Source organism: Pleuronectes platessa, chromosome 7 (genome assembly GCF_947347685.1).
Source record: "Pleuronectes platessa chromosome 7, fPlePla1.1, whole genome shotgun sequence".
Lineage (NCBI taxonomy): Eukaryota > Metazoa > Chordata > Actinopteri > Pleuronectiformes > Pleuronectidae > Pleuronectes > Pleuronectes platessa.
Genome location: NC_070632.1, coordinates 24,552,056 through 24,576,872, shown reverse-complemented (window position 1 = coordinate 24,576,872; position 24,817 = coordinate 24,552,056). Strand labels below are relative to the sequence as shown.

Genomic DNA, 24,817 nt, shown 5'->3' with positions numbered 1-24,817 from the left:
ACCACTCGTACAACCAGGAGTGGGTGTTGTCCAAATCATAACAAGCTTTTAGATGAAGAAGAGATTGTTATACCCCACCTCAAGCTCCCCAGCCCACCCCACCTGCCCTGCTCTCAACTGCTTTACACAGCCCAATTTCACATAAACAAATGTGACTACAATGCTCAGATCTAACGGCACTAATAATGTCATACAGTTCAAGTAGATCAATTAATCCTTTAAATTATTGTTTTTAGTTGAAAAACACAAAATGAGTATTTACTACTTTTACTCTCTTTATTTTATTGTGATAGACGTTTGAGAATGTAACTAATCTGAATTTTTAATCCTTGTGTAACATTGTACATAATTTATAATAAATAAGAGTGATCTGTGTCTGTCTCTCTCTGCTTCCACACAATGAAGGTGTTGGTGACAATGTTGCTGGTCATTGTGTGTGTTGTAGAATTAGGAATACTAGTTCAGTGACTAAACCTACTTGTTTTGAAGATATTTGCTTGACCTGTGGTAATGCTGGTTGCATTTTTTCTTTCTAAAACTGCTAAAGTGATCTGCACTACTTATGCTGCAGCAAGTAAAGATCAAAGAACCCTGAAGCCACGCCCCGCTGCTACACTGAGAGCTGTTCACCTGTTTGTTCAAAGTTGTCCTGTTGTGAACACTCTTGTGTTGTCATTGACATTGTCTCTTACGTCCCTTTGCTCCAGCTTCCTATTTAATAGTTTCATTTGGCAGAATGTGGATCCAACACAACCTGTGTGGTCCTGCACACTAGTATGCTTTTGACCATCATCTACACAAGTGTTTGATAAGCTCTTTCTCCTGTTCTGATCAGCACATTCTCACCAGTCACCTGTTTTGTGTTTGTCAGGTGTGGGACGGGACCAAGTGTCCTCGCACTCTGCTGAAGGTGATAGTTGAGGAAAATGTCTCAGAGGGGCCGTCCGTCTTCTCCAAGAAGAAAGAGGACCTCATCGCCAACATTCTCATCTACGACAACCACGTGGAGTTCGCCAATCAGCTGAAGGTCAGAGATCACTTAGAAAAACAAGAATGTTCAAAAAGATGTTACAAATTACTACCTGTGCACTTGACTCATTTTGCATCAAAATTCACATCTCCTAATACTCAGTTATACGTCAGTCACATCTGAGCGGAGAATCATCAGATACATGGTGCTGGAATATGCAGAACCTTCTTCCTCTAGACTTAGCGGTGCATGCAGTGTGAGGAAACAGATCAGTTACCCAGCTAACATTTCAACTATATATTTTTTTTGAATATACGTCTAAACCTTGTGGTGGTCAAGGGAAAACTGACGTCAGGTCACAATGTCAACATCTGTCCACGTGCATTGAATTTCAGACAATAAGTCTGATAACTGATTGTTCATTAAGAAGTATACAGAGATTTCATGGGTTAACTATTCATCATTCATTTCAGAGGAAATCCATTTGATCATATCTTGATATTAAAGGGATGTTAATTTCTTGCCTAGGAATTTGAAATGGCAATGTTGAAAGATATTTGCCATATATATGGAAATTCCATGTGTATCAGTCATGTAGTGACTGTGTCATGAACTTGAAAATACAGTTTTAAAGACAAAAACTAAAGAAAGTAGATAAGCAAGAAGTAGGGAAAGAAAGCTCTAAGCTTTTCTGAGTCAATAAAGGATCAAAACAAGCCGTTTCTGCTGAGCTTTCTCAGATTACAGAGTGAGACGGAAGGATTGTTCCTGATTTCAAACTTGCTGACTGCACACAGAGTCATCCCTGATAGGAATCAGTTCGGAACACAACTCAGTCAGGTTTTCTGTTGGATGTTTGTTGGAACCTGCCGCAGTGATGGATGGTGGCTCTCAGAGTCAGTTACACAATCGCTCAGAGGATTGTCTCTATGCTGAGTTTAATATAGACGCGTATCAGATTATAGTATCCGATGGACTAAGAGTGCTGTTGTAACTTCTGCAGAGATTAAAACAACAACTCTTTATTGAGAGAACGGCTCAGAGACTTTATAGTTTCTCCAAATTCAATTGCTTTGAATTTGTTTGAGTTGTTATATATTCCCACTTTGAACCATCTGCTGCTAGAAATTAGGTGAATTCAGGCGATTTCAAAAGAAAAGCATTTATATATGACTTTAAAATACATGACATTCAGGCTTTCTTGTTTGGTAACTCAAGCCATCAAGAGTTTTTTTTTTTTGAGTGCAGTCTTATATTTTGAGAGTAGGACTTGAAATACTTTCACTTAAAACCCTGCACTGGCACTCAAATAGCCTGTGCTTAGATTTGCTCTCCTTGTGCTCAAACTGTGTGCTGGCACTCAGATATTGTATTGCTTCCACTTCCTAAGCTCCAGCTTCAGGTCCTCTCCTCACTCTGCTTCTCTGCGCATGTGTCTGCACAGATTTCTCCTATGCTCTTGGATTTTTGTTCTGTGCTCTGACCTCTTTTGTGCAACAAGTCTGTAAAAATGTGCACGAGTGTGAGGTGAAGAAGTAAAGCTGGAGCACTGAACATCTTAGTGCAGACGCACAAGCTCAGCAAATCGAAGCACAAATTGGGTATTTTTGAGTGTGAGAGCACACAATCTGAATGTCCCGCTGTCCAACTCAAAGACCATGCCAGTGTTTACCCTACATGCATTTAGCACAGAGTAGACCTGTTGCAATTATTACTATTTTGACTTATCATAAAATATATATATATATAAAATAACAACTCTGGTTTGGTACGGACATTTTGGTGACCTCAATAAATGCGCATTGTCACGGACATTTAGCGAGTTGTGCCGCTCCTCTCTGTGTCTGAGAGCATGGCAGAGTTTATACACACACACACACACACACACACACACACACACACACACACATGCCCTGGGCCGGCCCTGCCCACACTCACTCACATTGAGCGACACACGCGGTGAAGCAGCCACAGGTGAAGTGAAAACCTCATTACCGAAGTTCAACATGGGCATTATGACGGGGGTGGATTAGGCTGCTCACAGAAAAAAGGAATGTTAACATTTACGTGATCAGTTTTCTCTCGCATAATACTGTTTTTCTATTTGTGTATTTGTATAATACGCAAGGAGGATTTTTTAAATTTTGTTTTATTTGTGTGTGCTTTGCCTGCAATATGCTGTAATGTATAGGTAATAGTTTGATTCTCAGTTTTTTAATGGGTTAGCAATTTTTTTCTCTTGCAGGCGTGCTTTATCTCCGCTGCTACAACTCGATCCTCGGAGAAACACTGCAGGCTCTTGAATAAAGAGGAGGAAAACCCCTACATAATTTTCAAATTTATCTGCATATGTATGTGACAGCCAGGGACAGGAGGCATTATGTTTTGGGGTTTTCAATCCTTCTGTCCTTCCCATTTTTGTGAACATAATATCCCAGAATTTCTTGAGAGAATTTCTTTAATTTTGGTGCAAACATCTACAAACAACTCAAAGATTAACTGATTTGATATTGGTGGTCAAAGGTCAAGGGCACGATGATCTTGCAAAAGTCTACCTTTATTAAAATTCTTCAAATATTGACCAGTTGTCACTTGGATTTAAAGATGAACTGGTTAGATTTCAGTGGTCAAAGGTCACATTGCACTCATTTGAAACTACCTTTATCCACAACCTGAACCTTTCCCAGAAACTAGGAATCTTAACAATTTGTTTTGACTGGAGAAACTACGGTCCTTTCCCAAAAGAAGTCCCTGCTCGGAGGTTAGTACTTTCAACTAGCCTGCAACAATCAAATGTAGAGGAGCGGGGCGGGATGTCACTGACTGTTAACACAAACCTCAGGCTGCTTCAGCTTGTGTACAGCTACAGCTCAGACAGTAATTAGCACTGGCTGACTCCACTCTGTCGAGTAGGGGACAGACAGACCCTCTCCACATTAAACATCACTTTCTCCACAGTGTGTGAAAAGTGTTTTTCTCAAACTCTGCTTGTTATTTCCGTGCATGCTTCACTTCACCAGTCGGTCAAACTGTGAGTATGCGGGACCTTTGTTATTAATTATGAGTATAAGTGTTCAGCTGTGATTCATAATAACCGTCTTCATAATAGTTTTGCTAAATCATTTTTAAAAGCCAGGTCAGAGAAATTATGTTGTTGACTTATTCTGTGATCATTCACTTCCACTTCATGGCAGTTTGAATTTACATTTTCAGGCCACAACCTGTATCACCTCTATTGCAATCACTTAAACAGGTATGTGACAAGCAAATGACTTTTTCCATTCAAGGCACACGAATACCAAACCTTAACAAGTAATGTTTTCGGATAAACATTGTCATTATAGCAGGGATTATATATGTAAAATCTCTGAGAGAGCTAGGTAGTTAATAACAATTAATAACATCCTACTCACCGAGTTATTATTTGAGCTCAGGGAACACTGTGACATCCCTAAGGCCATGTCCAAACCTCTACTTTCACTATACTCTGTTTGCTCTGGATGAATCACTGGATGAGTTTTGGCCTGTCTGGCAAATGGAGATGAATCTATATGGCTCTATAAACATGGGGAGAGACAACTGATTCACAGAGAAGGAAACGCATACACTAACAAGAACACAAACCTGGACCAACTAAACAGATCTGATCACAGCACATACTCTCGGAGGGAGTTTGACTTTATTCTCTGCACAGGACATGTATAATAACTTTAAATAAGCACCGTGTGTGTGTGTTGGTCAGGAATCTCTGCACTGGGATTCAGATTCATCCAGCTTCTGTGAGATTCGATCCAACACCAATTTCTAATGATTTTTGCTGTGAAATGTCTTTGTAATCCATGCATGTGGCAAGGAGGCACAGGCATCTTTAATCGGGTATCTGAGACATAAATTACACTACATCGGTCACAAAGTCACATTGAATTACAAGAACACACACACACACACTGCATTCCAAACATATTTAGGCCACTACACTTTTTCACAGTTATTTTGCAGCTTTTGTTATATTTACACTCAATTCTCAATAATAAAATTATTCAAGTAGGAAGTTTGTCCAATAGGGTTGAATATTTTTCATTTCTTTTCCCCATACTATCACAATGTTACTGGAGAATGTGCTTGTCATGGAGTCACACAACCAGTCAAATACAGAGCATTTCAAATCTATCTAGTGTGTCACCAGGTGCTTTATTAAGTTTGTTGTGTGCCTTTGCATTCAAACATTTGGACGTGCAGCAAATGTTCGAATCAGTGTCGGAATCCCTGAGCGAAATACAGCCACACTTTATACCATTTAGCGTTAGGCATTTTGTTTGAGGTAGATATAAGCTAGCTGCGGCCAAACGTTATGTGCTGCCAGAGTAATGTAAAGTGTGTTTCAACCACAGTTAAGTTTAATGTTAACAAGGCACGTGTAATGAAGTTAATGTTGCCTGTAAGCAGGACAACGATTTCAGTACAGAACTTGGGCACTGAAATCAGCCTCATGATTCACCATTATACAGTGTGAACACACAGTTGGATGAAATGCAGTCTTTGATTTATTGCTATTTGACCGAGAAGAAATCAAACCAAACCTAAACAAAGAACAGGTTACAATTGACCAACATCCGTTCTTTTCAAACTCACTGTTATTGTCAATAGTCAAAGTATCAAATACTAAGTGTGTTTTCTTTTTTGAAATATTTCTATCCAATGTCAGCTCCTTCTCTTCAAGAAGAGAGACAAACAGAGTGCATTGATTGAATAATTCTCTCACTTGCATCAGTTCATCAAATAAACGTCTTTACAAATATCTCCTCCGGGACAAAAGCTCTCTTTCTGCAAATGATAAAGTATTATGTCTAAGCATTCTTCCGTTCACAGCCATAAATGCCTTTTCGTCTTTCTTTATGCCGCTCTTTGTGTCTGAGGTCTTTGTCCTTTTCTTTTTTTATATGTTGGTAATCAGTACAGAGTGGCCTGAGGAGCTGTGTCGACGGAGGCAGGAACGCACCAGCTTATTTGTCCTTTTCAGTTTTTCCTACAAGGACGTCCCCCCTGTAATAACCACAAATAGCAGTGCTGTAACTGAAGGAATGACTAAATTACATATATGGAGACCATGTTCCCTGACCTCCTGCTGACGAGTTAATCCCACACAGCCTCAGCAGCTCTCTTTCTTTCACACACGGCTGAATATATTTAATAATAAACTAGTGTGTATTGACCTCTGAGCAGTTTCAGTGCCCATCTATTTTACCAGTGCTGACTGAAGGGCCATGACACTCCTGACTTGAACAGAGATATCATCATACATCACACATAACATATTCAAATAATAATTTGACATTACTGACAGTTTATAACAGCCTCAGATCTTCGAGGCCTCGAGGTTGAGGGTATTTGCAAGCAGGAGGTTTTGGTAAATTTGGTTCAGCCCAGCTCTCAGTCTTCAGCTGAAGATCTGTCAAGGTTTTCATGTGTGTCTATTTGTCAGTGTATTTCTCAATGCAGAACTACAAGAGATACTCTGAGCAACAAAACATTGTGATCTTGTGGCTACAACAGCAGTGCATGATGCAGTCAAGGGCAGTGGGACATGTTTTTTAGGGATCCACCTTTGGATTTTTTCTTTGTCTTTAGGTTTTTCTGGAAATAAGTACCTTTTATAGCTTTTTATGTATATTCAATATCTGCAAATTGAGGGGAAAGCCCTTCACTGTGTCTGAATCAATAGTGAGGTCTTCACATGCATTTTTGTTTAAAGATTCAATGGATCAATCCCTTTCTGTTATTTACAAACAAAAATATGATGCTCACGTAGGATTGATAAGTCCTTTAACCACAATAACACAGCAGGGGTCTGAGTTAGCTGAATACAAGCCATAGCATTATATTGTGTCAAATTTGAGATAGGGTGATGGAAAGGCCTCCACCGAATTAGTGGAAATCTCAGAACTCTGCCTACACAGGGCTCCAGTCTAAAGTGCACCAGCACATAATTTAGGTGCACCCAAAATGTTTACTGAACTTTTTCGGCACCGCAAAAATACACCTATTATACCTTGTCTTGAAAGTTCCCATATGCAATGCTAATGTCTTAACTAGGGCTGGGTTTCGATTTGATATATTCGAATCTTGATTCAGTTCAGGATATCTCATTGTACAATACCAACTTTGCCTGCGTATGTATTCAATTCTCAGAGAAGTAAAGCTGTAAACTGAACAAGGAAAGCTTCTGCATTCTTAAAAGATGCAATACGGAATAATTTATAAATTATATTGTCATTAGTGTGAAACCATTTAAAAACTGGTTTAGTGATAATATTATAACATGAACATGCAAGTACGCCCTGTCAAAGAGCAATGAAATTAATTCTAATGAATATTTAGTAAGACATTTCAATTAGAAATAAAATGTTGTATTAGGTTATTATTCCCCGTGTTTCACCTAGGACTTTGTGTGTGTGTCTGTATTTGTGTGTTGGTGCTCTCAGCAGTTCACCCAAAATGTTGAACTTTATATCATTGTATATATAAACGTGTCTCATAAACTCTGGAGCAAATCCAGCAAACGTAGAATAAATTTCAGTGCTGTTCGGGTCCTAAAATCTTCAGATTAGTGGTGGTGTTTATTGATAGCAAGCATTGGCTTCTATGGGCCAGACTCAAGCTCTATAGGGCTGCAAATACATATTATCTGATACCCTTTCTTTTTTACGTTAACTCACACATTGCTGAGTCTCTCTCTTAGGATATCACAAGAATGAGTCGTGAATTTTTAGTGTGTGTGTGTGTGTACTTGATTCATTGTTGTTACCATGCAGCATTTGTACATATAGGTTGACCATAAACACCATTTAACTCAATAATATAACTGAATCACCCTTTCAAACTCTTTTTTTGTTTCTTCATGGCTAAATTTACAAAATTCAGCTATGTTCCAAATGAAAAATGAATAGATAGTAAACGGTGTAAATATGCAGCAATTAAATAATGAGGATGTTCCTCCACCAGTCCAGCAGCACTTCAGCTCATCCACATAAAGATGCTCCAATAATAATTTCAGACATTATTGAACAAATTGGAAAGAACGACAAATTAGAAATGAGAACAATTTATCTTTTTCTGAATAATTCTCCATAAGTTTGTCAAAACTCAAACTTAATTTTTAGCTTGAAAGCTCAGGCAATCCTTTTCAAACTCATGGGGAACTGTACATCTCAGCACATCCTGGCTCAACATTCCTTGACTGAAGCTGATATGTCATAGCGTGTGTGCGTGCGTGCGTGTGTGTGTGTTTTCTCCTCTACTATACCTTTTGTGAGGACCATTTTGAGCATAGACCCTATTTTTTTCTTTTCTTTTCGGAATTTTCCACGGGAATTTACCACGGGATTAATAAAGTATCCATCTATCTATCTATCTAGAGTGTGGCCTTTTTTTGGAAAGGGAGGACATTTTGACCTGTCCTCACTTTTTCAATGGGCTGTTTGACGTTTAAGAATATTTTTGTGTTAGAATTAGGTTTAGGTTAGGCGTTTAGTTAGGGTAAGGATCTAGGGATTGTATTATGTAATGAGTGTCCTCCCTAAGACAGAAGTACAAATGTTTGTGTGTGTGTTTTGTTTGTTTGTTCACAGCCCATCTCATAAATCCACAAAACCAAAGAGAAAAACACTGGAGGGATTTCAGTCTTTTTTATATTAATAGCTCAGTTTAATGTTTTGAGAACAAACGACAGGTGCTTCTTCTTTCTTTGGAGAATTTGTCAGTGAAGTTCCATATTAATGCTGATAGAAAATTACTGGTAATGTTTAGTATTTGCCTCATTAACCTCACATTTGCCTGATGAAGTTAGTTTCTTCTCATTAATTGTCTAATTACCACTGTATGAAGTGATTATCTGTCAGTTGTTGTTACCTGTTTAAGTGCCCTGTCCTCGTGACACATCTGCCCCCAACACTCCAGGCATCAGAGAGCTCTAAATAATGACACAGAGCTGCTTCATTACAAAAGTAAGCAGTGGCGATGTAAATAAACAGTCGACTACGACTACCACACACAAAGAAGGCGTCTCTAAGGTCGTCTTCAACAAAAAACCTTACTCCACCGAGTGTTCTGGCGGTGAATTGCTTTGCGACACGTGCAACCCTTGTAGAACCATAAATTAAAACGAGTCCGTCGACACAACTATATATATTATATAAACTGTGAAAGGGGGCTATACAAATAAAGTATGATTGCTTGATTACTAGTTCATTTTGATCTTTATGAACTGAACTTTGAGCTGTTTTTCGTTTTAACTGTGAACTTGCACAAGATTGACGAGCAGCAGCACAAGTCTATGACTGATTTACAACCTTCCTGGTCTACATGATCTGAGTCTTCTGAACAGACTGCGGTAACTGTAGCTGACAGTTGAAGTTAAATGTAGAAATGCTTGTATCCGGATCAGGAATTGGCCATATATTGTAACATCTTGTTCTGGTTAGATTTTCAACTGGTTTGATCTAAAAGACGTCTCACGTCACCGTATAAGTGCAACTTGACTTGACTGATCCCAGTCACACCAAAGACAGTCATACTGTGTGTTCTACAGACTCCATATGTTTTTTTTAACCCTTAGGGACAAACGTGTCAGCTGGAGTGCATGGAAATTCTCACTCAGATTGATGAGTTTTGTGAAAGGTCTGTTGTGGGAAACACAAATCGAAGAGGATTGTCCTGTAATGTGAACAGTTAACCACTCTACATTAAGTATGTTTCCTCGTCCTCCTCCGACTATATGTTACCAGTGGGTTTGACCTGTGATCATGTATACAGCTGTTAAACCCAATTAGCTTGGTGTGAACTACAAAAAGAGAAAACAGGAAATACTAGCATAAGAAAATTGAGATGCAAATTAAGACTTCAGGACTATTGGGCCAGATAATCTGTTCAGATTAGCCTCAAATCGGGAACACGATCTTCAGTAAGGCCTAATCGGATCTGATATCAGGCTGATAATTATCTGGTGTGTAGCAGGCATTAGTGTCGCTCTTTCTGTCCATGTTCTTTTACACTCTTACCCAGTTTTATGCTCAGGTTGCAAAATTTGGCACAGTTTAACATGAATCAGTACTCTGTAGAACCAAAGTACTAAAGTTAGTAGCCATGACTTCAGTGCCCAACACTAATTGCTATGAATTTCACTCCCATGAAGTAAAATGCAGAGTCAGTCACCCTTGCTTCACGTTGAAAAGGATTTCTAAATATTATTTTAACATCAAATGACTTAACATTTTATTACAATTGAAGTGTTTCTTTTAATCTGAAATCGGCCCGACTCAATTGCTGTTAAATGTAAGTATTTTACTTGCTTCATGTATTGTGTGTTATTAAATGCTAATTATTTATTAAAAGCATTAAAATGTGAAAATGCTAAATGTTGCATGCTAGTTTCTAGTATGTTAACGAATGATCACCATGGCTACTGAGGGCATGGTAAGATATTAATATTGGCCTCTATTTCTAACATTGGCCTGAAGCTCAAAGTACAACGGAGCCTGACTGATACTACAGTAGCTCTCTGATAGGCGGTGGACTAGTGGCAGAAACTTGGACTATGGGCAAAAAAAGGTCTCTGGTTCCTCTCTGGTTCGACTCCACGGAGAAACAACAAAAAGACAAACCTGGATTGATCTGTCCAAAAATCCACGAGGATTCTCCCTACCCTGTCTAGTGCCCCTGAGCAAGCCACCTTACTCCCCCAACATCTGCTCCCCGGGCGCCGTACATGGTCACTCACTGCTCTGTGTGTCCTGCACCAGATGGGTCAAAAGCAGAGGTTAAATTTCCCTACCTGCATGAGTGTGCCTGTGCATTTCTGTGCATGTGTTTGGGACAAATAAATGCATCTTAATCTTAATCTTAATCTCTTAATATATTCAGTTTATCGTGGGTCTTTTTGTGCATTTAAAATTCACAAGTATTTTTCTCTCACAGTGGTTCTGATCTGTTTTCAGAGTACTCTGATCACATTTGGCCGACAGGAGGGTCCACACGGTGACATAAACGCTAACATGAACTGTAAATGCTGAAGCAGAATCCATTCAAAACACTTACTGCTCAGGATGATACATCATTGGTGAAGTGTCACTTTGATTGGATTTTGTTTGACAAGCATCTGTCAATTCACCTCACAGTCACACAGTGACATGCACTGCAAGCCTCTTGAATAGAAGTACTTCCCCCAGTTACCAGGACCCTAAGATGATGCATCGGTGATATTGTGAGAAATTGAATGAGGCGTTTCTGTGTGAAGAAGACCATCAGGAGAGAAAGAAGCCCATTATGATGAAAAGAGAAGCTGAGAACATGAGGAGGAGGAGGACTGCAGTCAGTGTGCGTTGCTTCCTCTTTAATTGATTTATTCAGTAAACACTTAACACACAGGATAAAACATTTATTTGAAAAGTACATAAGAGGGAAGGAAAACTTCTGCGGACTTAATCAAAGCAACGAATTGTCACATTCAGCTGTCAGTCTGTCACTCCTCCTAGAAACAGATGAAAAGCATGTAGATAATACTGTACTGTGTGCTGTTATAGTCTTTTTGCATCAATGGATTCAATGAAGTTACAGAAAACACGCAGGTCAACTGCAGCATCAAAACTCACCACTGCTTTTAATATTGCAGCAAGTCCAGAATTTTCAATTTTCCTGGGTCCAATGGTCAAACAACTTTCTATCTGAGCCTTGTCATGTTGGCTTTTTATAACCTTATAACTATAACCATCCACCAGACAAACCCACACAATTATTCAGGAAAGTATTTGAAACTACAAAAGATGATTTTAATCACATTAATGAGGGACGTCTTTTGGTTTTATATTCTGTGCGGCCCTTACTGCTAGTCAGCAAATGTGTGTGTAACCACCATACAGTCTATGAGTGGGATCACTTAGGGGCGGACCAAGATGCAGATCAGTGCCCAGACATCATCAGGAGAGAAAGAATACAAATCCATCATATCCAGACCGTAACGATTTATATTTTAAGAAGTTCCACTCTTCTAGCCTTTACAGCAGGGAACTCATGACCATTTTTTAAACAATAACTATGCGTGGCGTGCTTTAAAAAGACACTGAACAATAACATAATTCAACTTTATTTGTATAGCGCCGAATCATAACGTACACTATCTCAAGGCACTTTACATAGTAAGGTAGAAACTTGGAAAATTATACAGCAACCCAAGAGTTCCCACAACAAGCCAACACTTTAACTGGAAGAAACCTCTAGCAGAAACAGACTCAATTCGGGCGACCATCTGCCTCGACCGATCTAAAATAGATAGGAGAGGTGGGTGGTAAAGAGGGGACTGATTTGCGTTCACACTGCTAAAGGACTGTGGGCTAGGCCACATGTGTCCACATACTTTTAGCAATGTGAGCGCATATCCCAGGCCATATACAGTAGAACCCCCTTCTCAGCTGACATCCTCTGACCGGCTGCAGTTTCACTATAAACAAACTTATTTTTTCTCCTTCTTGTTTTGTTTGTGACCACCGCCACACTTTCTATAATGATCACCACATAACGATCAATACTTTCCTGAAATTGGTTAAATCTTTCCTCAAAACTGAACAAGATTCATTCAGATTCTCCTGACTCTCACACACATACACAAACACCCACAGTGACATCGGACACATGTGTAGTCAGGGTAAACAAACATAACTGGGTCCCCGTGAACAGAAATGTTAGAGTAGGTGAGATCTGATCAAATGACCGATGTAGGGCAACATTTTAATGCCAGGTGGCTTGTGCGAACTTTTTTGTCTCTCTTCTGAATAGAGAGACAGAGATAGACTTGCCTCTTGCTCAATCCGTGTTGTGCTGTTTATATCTTGAGAGGTGCATGACCAGCGGAAACCATGCCACTTGCCGAGGTGACGTCATCTCTGATGCACACTGCAGCACAAAAAGTACACACATGGCGAGCATAAACTATAGGCTTTACTCTGCATGTCCTCATCTTTGCTACTGCCAGTAAATATGTTTTTAATTCATTAAATTCTTAGTGGAATTGAAGTGATAATCGATTAATCTTTGACATCATCTCCCACTATCCATTTTTTTCTCTGCATATATGCCCTGAAGGTTCAGAATTTGACACTTTATCATTTTAGTGAGCTTTTAATGTCACAGGCCCCAGAACTTCACTCTAGTAGGTTTAAGATCCCAATTAGACCTTTCGCTGACAGAGGAATTCAGAAGTAGAGGGTGACCCCGACAGTCTTTCTAGCCCAAAGACCTGAATTCTGATTTGAGTATCTTTGGCCTGTAAACCTAACTCAGATGAAATCCTGGTTTCTGGGTCTTATTTCAGGCTTCAGTTTCTTGCCATTGTTCGCCCCCACACTGTCTTCCTAACTTTACCTGTCTCTGCCCATTGATTTATCCATCTCTCATTTTCAGTTTTTCTTGACTCTACCATTTCCCATTTATCCATGTATGTCCCCCTCCATCCCTCCTGCAGTTCTTCTCTTTCTGTCTCAGAAGACTATTTGCACACATCTAATTTTCTCTTCTGGCTGAACCTACACATGTGTTTAGTCTGAATCCTAGCTGGGCCTAGTAATATGGACTAGAGTATTGTCATAACGTTATCCTCATTTTAAATATTTAGATCTAATACCATCAGGGAAATACATTCAGCATATTTGTTTAACCTCAGATGTACACTCAATAACACATATTCATTTTGCATGGTTTTAAAATACATGATATAATTAATAGAAAGAATACATCATTAGGATTAATCACTTTTTCAACAGTAAATTTAAACTTTAAAATAAAGCCAAAAAATAAAATCCACATTCCACAGCGTCTGCTCCATCAAAAACATATCTTTAATTAAATTAAATCTCCATTAGAAAATTGTTCTGTATATTGTGGTGCTTCATTAAACAGGAATAAGTTTTCTTCTTACAGTGCATTAGCTAGCATGCAATGCAATCAAGTTTTATTCTGCTAATGAGTTTAGAAAAAAGCAACATATCCTAAATTAGTGTTTTCATATTTGGAATAACTTCTACTTTCAAGCAGGCTGCTCTAAATTTTCAACTGTGATAAATCCAAACACTGTCAGTCAAGCCGTTCAATCCAGAGAGTTACAGGCAAAGGTTGGTTTTGAAAAATTTGACCTTGTTCAATATAGAGAACCTCAGCCAAGGATTTGAATATGACTTTAGTGTTATTCAATAAAGTTGTACAATTTGTATTACCCATTATCGAATATAATGTCATGCATAAATTACTGGCAGTTATTAACATTTAATATAACACTACTTGATATAATGCCTATTTGTCCTTGGGAAAGACACTAAGCTGTGCCGGCAGTGTGTGAATGATATATGATAGAAAAGCACTACAAAGAAGCACGATATGAATGGGTCCAGATCACACCTGTTGTAAAGGGGTTGTTATAACGATAAAAGCAACATATAAACGCAGTCCATTCTATAATGATTGAATCCTGTGAGGGCTTAGTCTACATGTCCATAGAAGAAGTTTGGGTCTACCTCCACTGAGGCCAGGGTCCCTGCGCTATGCAATTCCTTTCAAATCAGTGGTCAGCTATGGAACTGCAATGAGCCCTGTGATGCCTGACAGTAATGTCTATCCATGTCAGATGGAGTGTGTTAACCATTTAACAGCAGAGTTTCTTAACACACAAATGCAAATTTAAGACAGAATCAGTGTGAAGCATTCAGATACAGTAATGCATCATTTATATTCCTTTAGACTGCACTGTAGCTTTAGAGTAATCACAACCATTACACAGGAGGAAAGGATCTGCCTGTTGCAGGCAGCGCACAGATGCTAAAGTTAGCACATGAGTAATGCTGGCCGGCTTTTGTGGACACTAATGTTACCTTGGCACTTCTGGTAGGAAGCCTGTGTGTATCCCTCCTGCCCTCTATGGCAAATCAAAACTTTCTTGTGTGGTCGTGAGGTGAACGATAAGTGAGCACTTATCAACATAATAGTTATGTGATCAAAAACAAGTTTTATGTTCAAGTCAATGAAGCTTTATCGGCAGACATGACCATAACATTGTACAACAAACACACTAATAATAATATGACAACAAAAGCAACATACATGTTTGTGTCTGTGTAAATAATGTGTTGTGTGTAAAGTAATTGTATATTTAAAAATGTTTTCTAATGTCCTCATATTGTAAGCATGTTACAATGTTACAATTTTGTCCTTTATTCGTCCTTAAACTTGATTAGAAAAAGCTAAAGAATAAAAATTCAAATTCTTAAAGCAACAGGAGTAAATCTTACGCAGGAAATAAGTCCATTGTCCAGACAAGCATCACGTTTTTACCATGAACCTCTCCCGGTATCTGGCTGCCTATGCCTTACCATAATATCACCTGGTGCTCAGAACCTACATAACAAAAGCATACACCAAAACTAACTAAAAATAGCTTAAACAATACTGCTATTGTTTTTTTTATTATTATACTGAAACTATGAGGTCCGACTGTCTGCATGGACCGTTATAACTTCATGGATGGTAGAGTAAGCGAGAACGCGGTAAATAACCCTGCAAACAGCTATACGATGCAGATGTGGAGCAGAAACAAGATCTAGTAAGCCCTCTCGCCTATGGGAAGTGATTTTGCTCTCTTTTCTTCATTATGAAACTGGGGCACGACAAATTAGAATATGGGAAATGCTCCTTTGACATGGCAAAACAGGGTATTAGAGGTATGTGCTTGAACAGCATCCTTCTAGGTCAAAGCTGATTATTTTTTCTTTTCTTAAACGGATACATCCAGAAACATTGTGATGGAAGTTTGAACACGATGTCCCCGTGTTCTCCTCAGTCTGTGCTTAGCTCCGACAGCTTCCGCTCATTATCCCATTTTTAACAGTCACGGTCGACCAAGTGCACATTTTCATGTCATTGAATGTTTTGGGGGGGAGGGTCCAGCTCTAATGTGGCATGCTCTTTACTCCCACACGGTTTCCTGTTTAGTGAACAAAGCTATGAGGAAAATGAGACTTTATACCGGGCCGCAGGCTTGAAACGCCCTCCCCCAGCCGATAACCGCCGACCGCAACAGAAACTCTGCTTCTCCTGGCGCTTGAAAAGGCAGCAAAACCTCACTCACACAAGCGAGAGATCAGATCCACATTCACACTGACGCTTCATTACACAGCTCTCGTCTGTCTTCATCCTATGTACAGATCACTTATTTAGACGATACAGCTTTGGACAGATTCATGGATGGGTTGGGGAGTGATGTCTAATCTGTGGATTAGAGTTTACAGTTTTTTTTGTTTTATTTTCCAGGATTTTCCTGCGTCAGATGCGTCTTACTTTTAATATCCTTTTGAAATAGAAAATGAATGTTTGTGTACAATCAAATGGTCAAAGTTTGTTCACCAGTTTAAACCTCGCTGAAGGGCTTGGGTTTCTCTAGCAGCCTTTTCTTCATGAAGAGGAAAAGAAGCCACATTAGTTTGAGCCAGATGCCCAATATATAAAGCTGGTTTCACGTTGTTTGAACTTGTGTAAAATGTAATTATTTTTTGCAAATTGCAATCTATTGTACATGATAACCTTATCCAGTAATTTAGATGAAATTGTCATTAATCAATGAAATAGAACATTACTTGCTATAGATGAAGAAAGTGAGTGATGTTTAAGGCGGAGTGGGCTCAACTCTGTCAGAAGCAACATCATTCAACTCTATTATTCTATACATTATAACATAGCATATATTTAGTGGTAGCCAGTAATGGTTTTAGTCATTATGAGTGATTAAACTGTGTTAACATTGAGGAAAAAAACATGGATATGCAGGCTAAAATTAATAGCAGCGAGTATTAGTGTTAAATATTTGATATACATATCATCTCATGTTTAACTGAATGCCAATGACATTTGAAGTATTAATCATTTAAGAAGAAAATCATACATTTAATGGCCCCAGGTTGAAACAATGTTTGTGTTATATTGTGTTAAACTTTTGTTTGTTTTGGGTAAAATTTATATTAAATTTACTTTTTAAACACCAAATTAAGATAATGTAAAGGACCTTCTCAGAATAAAATAAGCTTTAGAATTGTACAGTATTTTTAGAGTCTTTGAAAAGAGTTCGAAGTGTTTTAATATCTGAGTGTAGTTGAGGTTTTTAATCTGAATTTTTTTTGTATTTCCATCACATCCCTTCTTCGCCATCGAGTAGATTTTTCCTGTACAAAGTGCCCGCCTGTTGAATAAGTCTGTATCTGTCTGCCTTTTAAAGCCCATTTCCTGCTGCTCCATAAAGACTCCGCTGTGAAATGAATGTTTCTTCTTCCCAGCGAGAGCACAAGTTTCTTGGCGACTTTATTGAGCCTCAGCTCAACGAGAAGCCGTGGAAGCCCAGAGCAATCTTTAGAATTTTAAGGAATCTCTTTTCACTGAGCAGCCAAGCAGCACTAATACCATGAGACAGCAGCGTCTTGGCTGTCGGGAGGAGGGTGGACGGTGTAGTGTTAAGTTTTCATACAGATCAAGTACTTACAGAAGCCGCCACAGGCTGCTCCACTTTGCTCCCTCCATCTCTTTAAAAACATTTTTTTTATTTTCAGGGGAAGCTGAAGGGAGCCATTTTCTGTCATACAGGCTGATTGCTCTCTGAGTTGTGTCCTACGGCCCCTGAACGCACCGTGTGCACATGCTGATCGTAATAAGGGCCCATTATACAAAGTGTAGTTTCAGATGAATGATCTGATTGGTCGAAGAGTCACAAAGCTTTAACAATATCACTGATTCCCTGCTGCTGGTTGCTATGTCAACTGAGGTGATTGAGACATGTGGTGATTTTCTCTTTTCTCCTGAGCTAGGAAGTACAGAGTGTAAATTAATTTTGCACTAGTAAGACAGGAAGTCAAGAAATGGACAGTTGATATTCAAATACCAAGCCCTACTGTGGATGGATTTTTGTATATGGACTGTAGATGGACTTAGTGGCTCCAAGCTGCACTAAATTTCACACCCTAATAGATGTTAGTTCCATAAATGTTCCATGATTTTTTTCATCAAGATCAATGATTTGTTCCCTTTGGAAATGGTCAAATGCTTGAAAGGCACCCTCTCTCACAATGTTAAACAAAGTGGAAAAAAGATTCCTGGATCTTTGAAATTCTTTGTGTGTAATCTTGCAAACAAACAGACACGAACAACAACCAACCAACATAAAAACAAACAGACACGGGTTAAAGCATAATCTCCTCTGTCCTGATTTGGGCCAACAACTGAAAACCCTTATTGATTTCTCTTTGGTGCATGTAATGTAGAGCAGTGGTTGTCCAGCAGATGATGGGTCTGGAGGTGGAACAGGGGTAGAGCAGTTTAGAGACGTGAGCTGCCGCCAGTCCATGCAGTTCTGTAAAAACAAATATATATATATATTTTAAAACCAATTCTGTACTTCAGTGATAACCTTTGAAGAGAGGCCAGTACAGAAGATATTTTGTCTCTCTTCTTTGTACCAGTGTTGCTGAACTGGCTGTCATCGAGATAGGACTGACTGACTGAAAAACACATTTTCACACCACCTGCTGATGCACCTATGACACACTGACTTCTGAGCTTTGGCAAAGTTGACACCATCAGTGAAAAGTATACATAATTTGTAGGTCTAAGGTACAGACAGCCAAGGTCACGTTCCTCTTAATCCAAAACAGTATTAATCTGCTCTCGTCAATTTACACTCAAAATGATTTGTCCCACCAATACGCATGGTCGACCAGTCAAGAGTCAATCTCAGCTGTCAATCATAATATTTCACCCTGTTTTCATAGTATAAAATAATTGATTACCACAACACTTACTGGATAAATAAGTACTCTGACATTTTTTGAATTGCACATAGACGTTGTAATTTGGTCCATGTCCCATCTGCTAACATGGAGAAGGCTATGTTTAGGACCTGTACTACAGCCAACCACTAGGGGGCAATAAGGGCGCTTTGTTCTTTCTTTTGGGGAGCAATCATGTGGTCCATCTTTATGTACAGTTCATGGCTATGCCTTCGGGCCAGCAATAACCAGAGCCTGTAAGCATTGTGTTTTTATGTTGTCAATAAATCCTTCTGTTTGTTCATCCGTCCCATTCTTGTGAACATGACATCTCAAGAGCACCTTGAAGGAATTTCGTGACAACCCTAGTCTGTACACAGAGACCTGGCAGTCCAGTTTGTCTCTTATGTCATGTCCACTCACTATTAAACAGTAGCAGGCTGTTTTTAATGATCTTCCCAACTCATCTAATACAAATCACTCAAAACAAAGGTGTTGTAAGAACTTCAGCTCCACTTTGTTCTTTACAAAATCATCCTCAGAAAGCGACTCTGTTCAGATGAGTCACGTTCTGATTTAAACTTAGAGCGGCTTCTTACGGCTGAATTCCTCTTCGCTATAATCACGGTTGGCCAGAGCCAATGCCACATGGCACCTCCTTTATTTGCCCCTGCCGTCTGTCCTCTGTTTTCTCACCATCTTTAAGCATTAGTCACTCTCTCAGTTCTCTCTACACCTGTGTACCCAAACTCAAACCATGAATTCAGCTAAACTCTTGTGTAGCTCCGTGAAACACAGCCAGACTCGAAGTACTCAGAGTTGATTTCTCCTGTCTCATTCTGCTAAACATCCTGGTCTCCGGAGACTAAATATATCCAGGCAAGGACTGGGATTCTAAAAACTAAAATATTGTCTGTAGGGTGTCATAGTGTGCTTCCTGCCGCAATGAAATTTGCAAATTTAACGATTCATATTCAATTAGAATGTTTCCCCATGTACTTAGGAAGGGCTGCTGAAGATGAAGGAAGCTAAAATGAAAGCATATACAATTAAATAAATTAAAGCCTCTAAAAGAAGTTTTAACTGGTTATGAAAAAGTCATATTTTTATATTGCTGCCTTTTTTTTGAAGATTTATTCTCAATGTCGGTCAACGGGACAGATTATCTGCGAAGTCTGAGCAACGATTTATGTCAGGTGGGGAAAACCTCTGTTTAGGCGGAGGGAGAGGAAACAAGCCAGGCTACTCACTAGGATGAAGGCGTTTTATACAATGCCCCTTGAGACTTTTTTGTTTGTCTGGTCATGATACATGTGAAGATTGGTCAAAAGGAAACCTAGGGGCTGCATTCCAGGGGGCGCTGTTGAGCCATTTTGCCTCTCCCATTTCAAATTACTCCAGAATACCTAAATCTTCACCACTTAAAAATGTTCTGCAAAGTTTGGTTAGAAGTTGAGCATGTTAAAGCCCTCAAAAATCCCCTTCTTTTGTTGGAAAAATAGTAGTAATAATAATAATAATCATTTCAATTTCAATAGGGCCTCCCACCTTTAGGTGCTCGAGCCCTAATTATATTTTATATACATACACACATTCCAAATATCTTGGGGTGAAAATGAGTCTGCACCCAATTTAGCATTTCATTTGAGTTCAGGAGCTTTGTCTAGATAACCTGGCTATCTGTCGATGTTCCATTGTTTTATATTCTGTTTAGAGATCACAGCACAAACGAGACGCCAAACAAGGTTAATTTCTTATTTTTTTCCAGTTAATGAATTGACTCAAATTTTCTGAACCTCTCTTCTCTGTCATATCCAAAGAAACATCCAGATATGTGGAAATCTTTCCAGTTTAAAGGATAATTCCAGATATAAAAATTCTTCTATGGAAGTGTTTGTGGCTCTCCAGTCCTCCCAGTTAATTTTGCCGCTTTTCATGTGGACCGTAAGAGGAGCACAGGCCTCAGCAGCTGAGCTAGTTAATCCACCCTGACACTGACTCCAAGTTCACCACGGTTAACTGAGAAAATTGATTTGAAGAAGCCACAGCTTATATAGGATTCTCTTTCTGAGACATTCCTCTGCTCTCCATCCATAATGCAATTAAAGGTCATATATATGTATATGTCTATGGCTCATAGTGACTAAACCCTGCCATGTAAAAACAGTATAAAGGCCTCAGTGAACCGAGTGAGTCCCTCTGACAGTTCAGTGAAGCGTTTGCTGATGATGAGAGTGAGAACAGATTTCTCTCGGCTGCAGGCTCGTCGTGACGGAGAACTGACAGACTGGAAAAAAATAATGAAAATGACAAAACCTCAAAACCAAGTCCTTTGAGCAGCCTCGGAATCATTGTTACTGCACTGACTGTAGGTTTGGTGCAACATCGCCATCTGCTGATTCATTAAAACCTGATGATGTTCATATGGACCTAGCAGAAAAATAGGAACACCTGCAACAGTGTGATGGAGTTTTGGGATAAATCTGTATGAAGCGTGTTCAGTTGCCCTCACTGTGTCAGAGAGGAGCTGATTACAGGAGATGCTGGTTTGATTTTTCACATACATGGGGGTCTAAATATTAGATTTATTTAAATTACATCTACAAGTGTATTGTGAAAGGCGTTCCTTGTTATGTCTTCATGCTCCCATTATGGCACAAAATTTATGAATCCCATGGCATATAATGCCGCAGGATATACTGATTGGTATTTCCATCCATCTGCAATCATTTTGTTTCCGGACTCCGACTTGAAAACCAATTATGTCATGAAACTTCATAATGACTTTATGAAGACATATTGGTTTATTTTTTTTCAGTTGTTCTTTCCTCTAGTGTGTTATGTAGGTTTTTCATACGTAAAAGTTCTGCAAAGGCAAATAGCCCAAAGTCTGCAGTACAGGGAGACCCTGGCCCCCACTGAAACTGTGATTACTCATTTGTGCAGTCTCGTACCAGTACAAATAACTGATTTCAACTAGTTTAGATTTGTATTCTGACTCAACATTTAGTTTAATTTACTGTCTGATTAATGATAGTTAATAACTTGCATAAATATAATATAATATATAAGTTTCTATCTGGTTGATAATCCCTCTGTATCATGGAGACGGGAGATTTTGACACAAGATACATTCCCATGATTTCCTCTTTCCCTGAGATAAATGTGCAAATATTAATTCCTATAAATTATTTAACATTCTAATTATAAACTGGATAATTACATCATACATTTACAAAGCGGATCAATAACTGCAAATGCAATTATTTGAAAAGTAGCCTTGTTGGCTTTCATTGTCGAGGCAGACAAGCTGTGGTTTAAAGGATCTGTTCACAATACAAATGCATTTTACATTTTTAATGAATGTACACGTGTTTATTTAATTTAGATTCACTATAGTAATTTGAGGGCCATCACTGCACTGCTGCATCATTATTACTTCCCACACATTAGCTGTGCAAATAAAAACTACGATGCATAACAAGCTCTTAACACCTGCAGACCGATCCAGCTCACTTCACAAGAATCAGACTTCACATTTCCTTTCACTTTGCATCTTCTCCTCACAACTCCTCCTTTCACCTTACCTTCACCTTGGGATGAATAAGACAAAAGGATATGGCCGAGTGAGAGAAGAAGGAGACATTCGAGACAAATGAGAAGCACAACATCTTGGGGTTGTTTGGACAGTTTGCTTTCTCTCCTCAAAATGTAAACAAAAAATCAATTTCTCACACGTCCTACATCCCTAATGAAAGTTTGATAGAAAATGAATGGTGTACTCATGTACACAGTTTATCACAATAAAAAGTGTTTTCCTCCATTACCTTTGCAACAGTCAAACACTGAGGGCCAGACAACACATTCATCTGTCGTGTCTCACTGTGGTGGCGATGGGGGGGGGGTTGAGCAGGTGCTCCATTAAACGCAGGGTTAGAGGTTCGACCTGCGGTTAATGTGGGACACGTCAGGATCAGTGAGCGAGACACTGAGCCACAAATTGTTGCTGATGGCTACTGGCAGCTTACATGGCAGCTGTGCTGATTGAATGAGAGACATTTTGGGAAGCGCTTAGTAAACTTGGGTTGAACCACTCTCTGAAATAATACTTCATTATCTCATAATGCACATTCAATTTAATATAACTAGATTTTTTTAGGCACAAATAACAAAATTTCAGAGTGAAATTTGAGGTCTCTGATTGATTTTCCTTTAATTTCTTAACTTTTTGGTCGATTTATTTGTGTCTTTAACTTTATTGTTTGTCCCATCAGCCCGGAGACTTTCTGAGGATCTACAACCTGCATGCGATTTCAGGGTCCAGTAAGGTACCTGGCCTCACCAGCAGCCAATCAGAGGAGGTGGATCACCTGGCCTTTCATCTGCACGGTGGGACGGCGTACGGAAGGGGGATTCGGGTCCTTCCAGAAAACAGCAGCGACGTGCAGGAGCTGAAAAGGTACAACAGGGACAGTATATTACTGAGGCTAAAAATCAAGTCATTGTAGAAAACGACTTCCTCCAGCTGTTTGTGCAGACAAGGCGTGTGCAAGTTGACACATTTTGGCAGAATGCACTATCAGCGATTATTACAGAAAAGATTTGTTTCACTGTAATATATAAAAGTGTATTTTACTGGTCCCAAATTTTAAACCTGAATTTAAAGGAATTCTTTTGTTTTTGAAGATTATAGATTTGGATTTGAAAAATCAACAGCTTAAAACTTTTGGATAAAATAAAATAATACATTTTAAATGGTGATATTTTTGATGGAAAAGTACCAAAGTATTTGACTCAGTTTACTGGAATGTGAGTGGTGCTCCCATAACATGAGATTATTTTTTTCTCCTTCCCAATGTATCTGTAGAGCCCTTGAGGCGTTCCCAAGCGACGACGCCGAAGATGTCCTGAGCGACTCGGAGTTTTGTGACATCTGGAGCACTCCACCAGAGTCTCTAAGTTTGACAGAGCACTGTATAGGTACAGACAGTTTTCCTCATCTTCTCTCTCTCTCTCTCTCTCTAGCCATTTTTAGACATGATCTGCGAATAAAGTCCTGAGAATTGGGTCCGGACTTTATCCGCTGTTTGATTGCCACACATGCACAATGCAGTGGGAAGTTCTCTGCAAAGAAGCGTTCAAAACAGCAAAAATCCTCTGTTTATTCAGGGGAAAGGTTGCACAGCCAGAGGCAGGAAGTAACATATTGATTCTTCTGCTGAGATCACTTGGTCATTCTCTTTTTTTCCAGCGGGGAATACCCTGCTGTGTTCTCACATCCGATTCTCTCAACTTTCCGCAGACTTTATACAATGGGACATGTTGGAGAAAGTCTGCAAACAATCTGGAGGATCTGATTCGGACAATAGCACTCAGATATGCACCACCTTCAGAGAAAGTTCAGAGAATCGGCTCCACTGCTGTACTCTATTATAATAGCACTGTGCAATTAGCCCAAAGCACCAGTGTAGTTGTACAACTTCTCAGAGCTGCCAGTATGGCTGATGAAAAAAGTCAGATTTTCTACAGTGACTCTCTTTCATAGTGGCTTCTTACAGATGACTGGAAGAAAAACTTAAATATTTGACTGCCTCACGAAAATAAAAACATGAAAGAATGATGAAAGTAGTGGCTGCTCAAAAGTCTTTGATGAAATGAAAAGCATCTTTGCTAGCAGCCAGAAAACAGTATGATGTGCAGGAGCTGACGAGGTAAAGCAGGAGACAAGAGAGGATGGATGGATGGAGTGATGGGTGGAATAAAAGATGGATGTACTGAATCAGCAGGGAGCTGCATCCATTAGATGCGTGACCTGAAGGTTTCCACGTACAAATAGCTGTAGCTTTGAAAACTGCTCTTAAAAAAGCTCTGTGTCCAGTGCTGCAGGCCATATGTCTGTTGTTGTTGTTGTGTAACTCTGAGAAGACAAAATATCTGTGACACAGTTTCTTCGGGAGCAGTGTACAAATGTTCTTCTTTTTTAAAACCTGCTTTAAATCTAAGA

At 39.2% G+C, this 24,817-nt stretch overlaps 1 protein-coding gene across 6 annotated transcripts in view; it reads left to right on the top strand.

Moving 5' to 3' along the window:
- The window catches only part of pot1 (protection of telomeres 1 homolog), a 67,886-nt gene that overhangs the window by 32,395 nt on the left and 10,674 nt on the right, over nt 1-24,817 (top strand). For all 6 annotated transcript variants that reach the window (XM_053427703.1, XM_053427705.1, XM_053427704.1 and 3 more), the window contains 3 exons: nt 872-1,027; nt 23,088-23,272; nt 23,681-23,793. In XM_053427703.1, the coding sequence (XP_053283678.1) occupies nt 872-1,027; nt 23,088-23,272; nt 23,681-23,793 (454 nt within the window). The remainder of the gene's footprint in view (nt 1-871; nt 1,028-23,087; nt 23,273-23,680; nt 23,794-24,817) is intronic.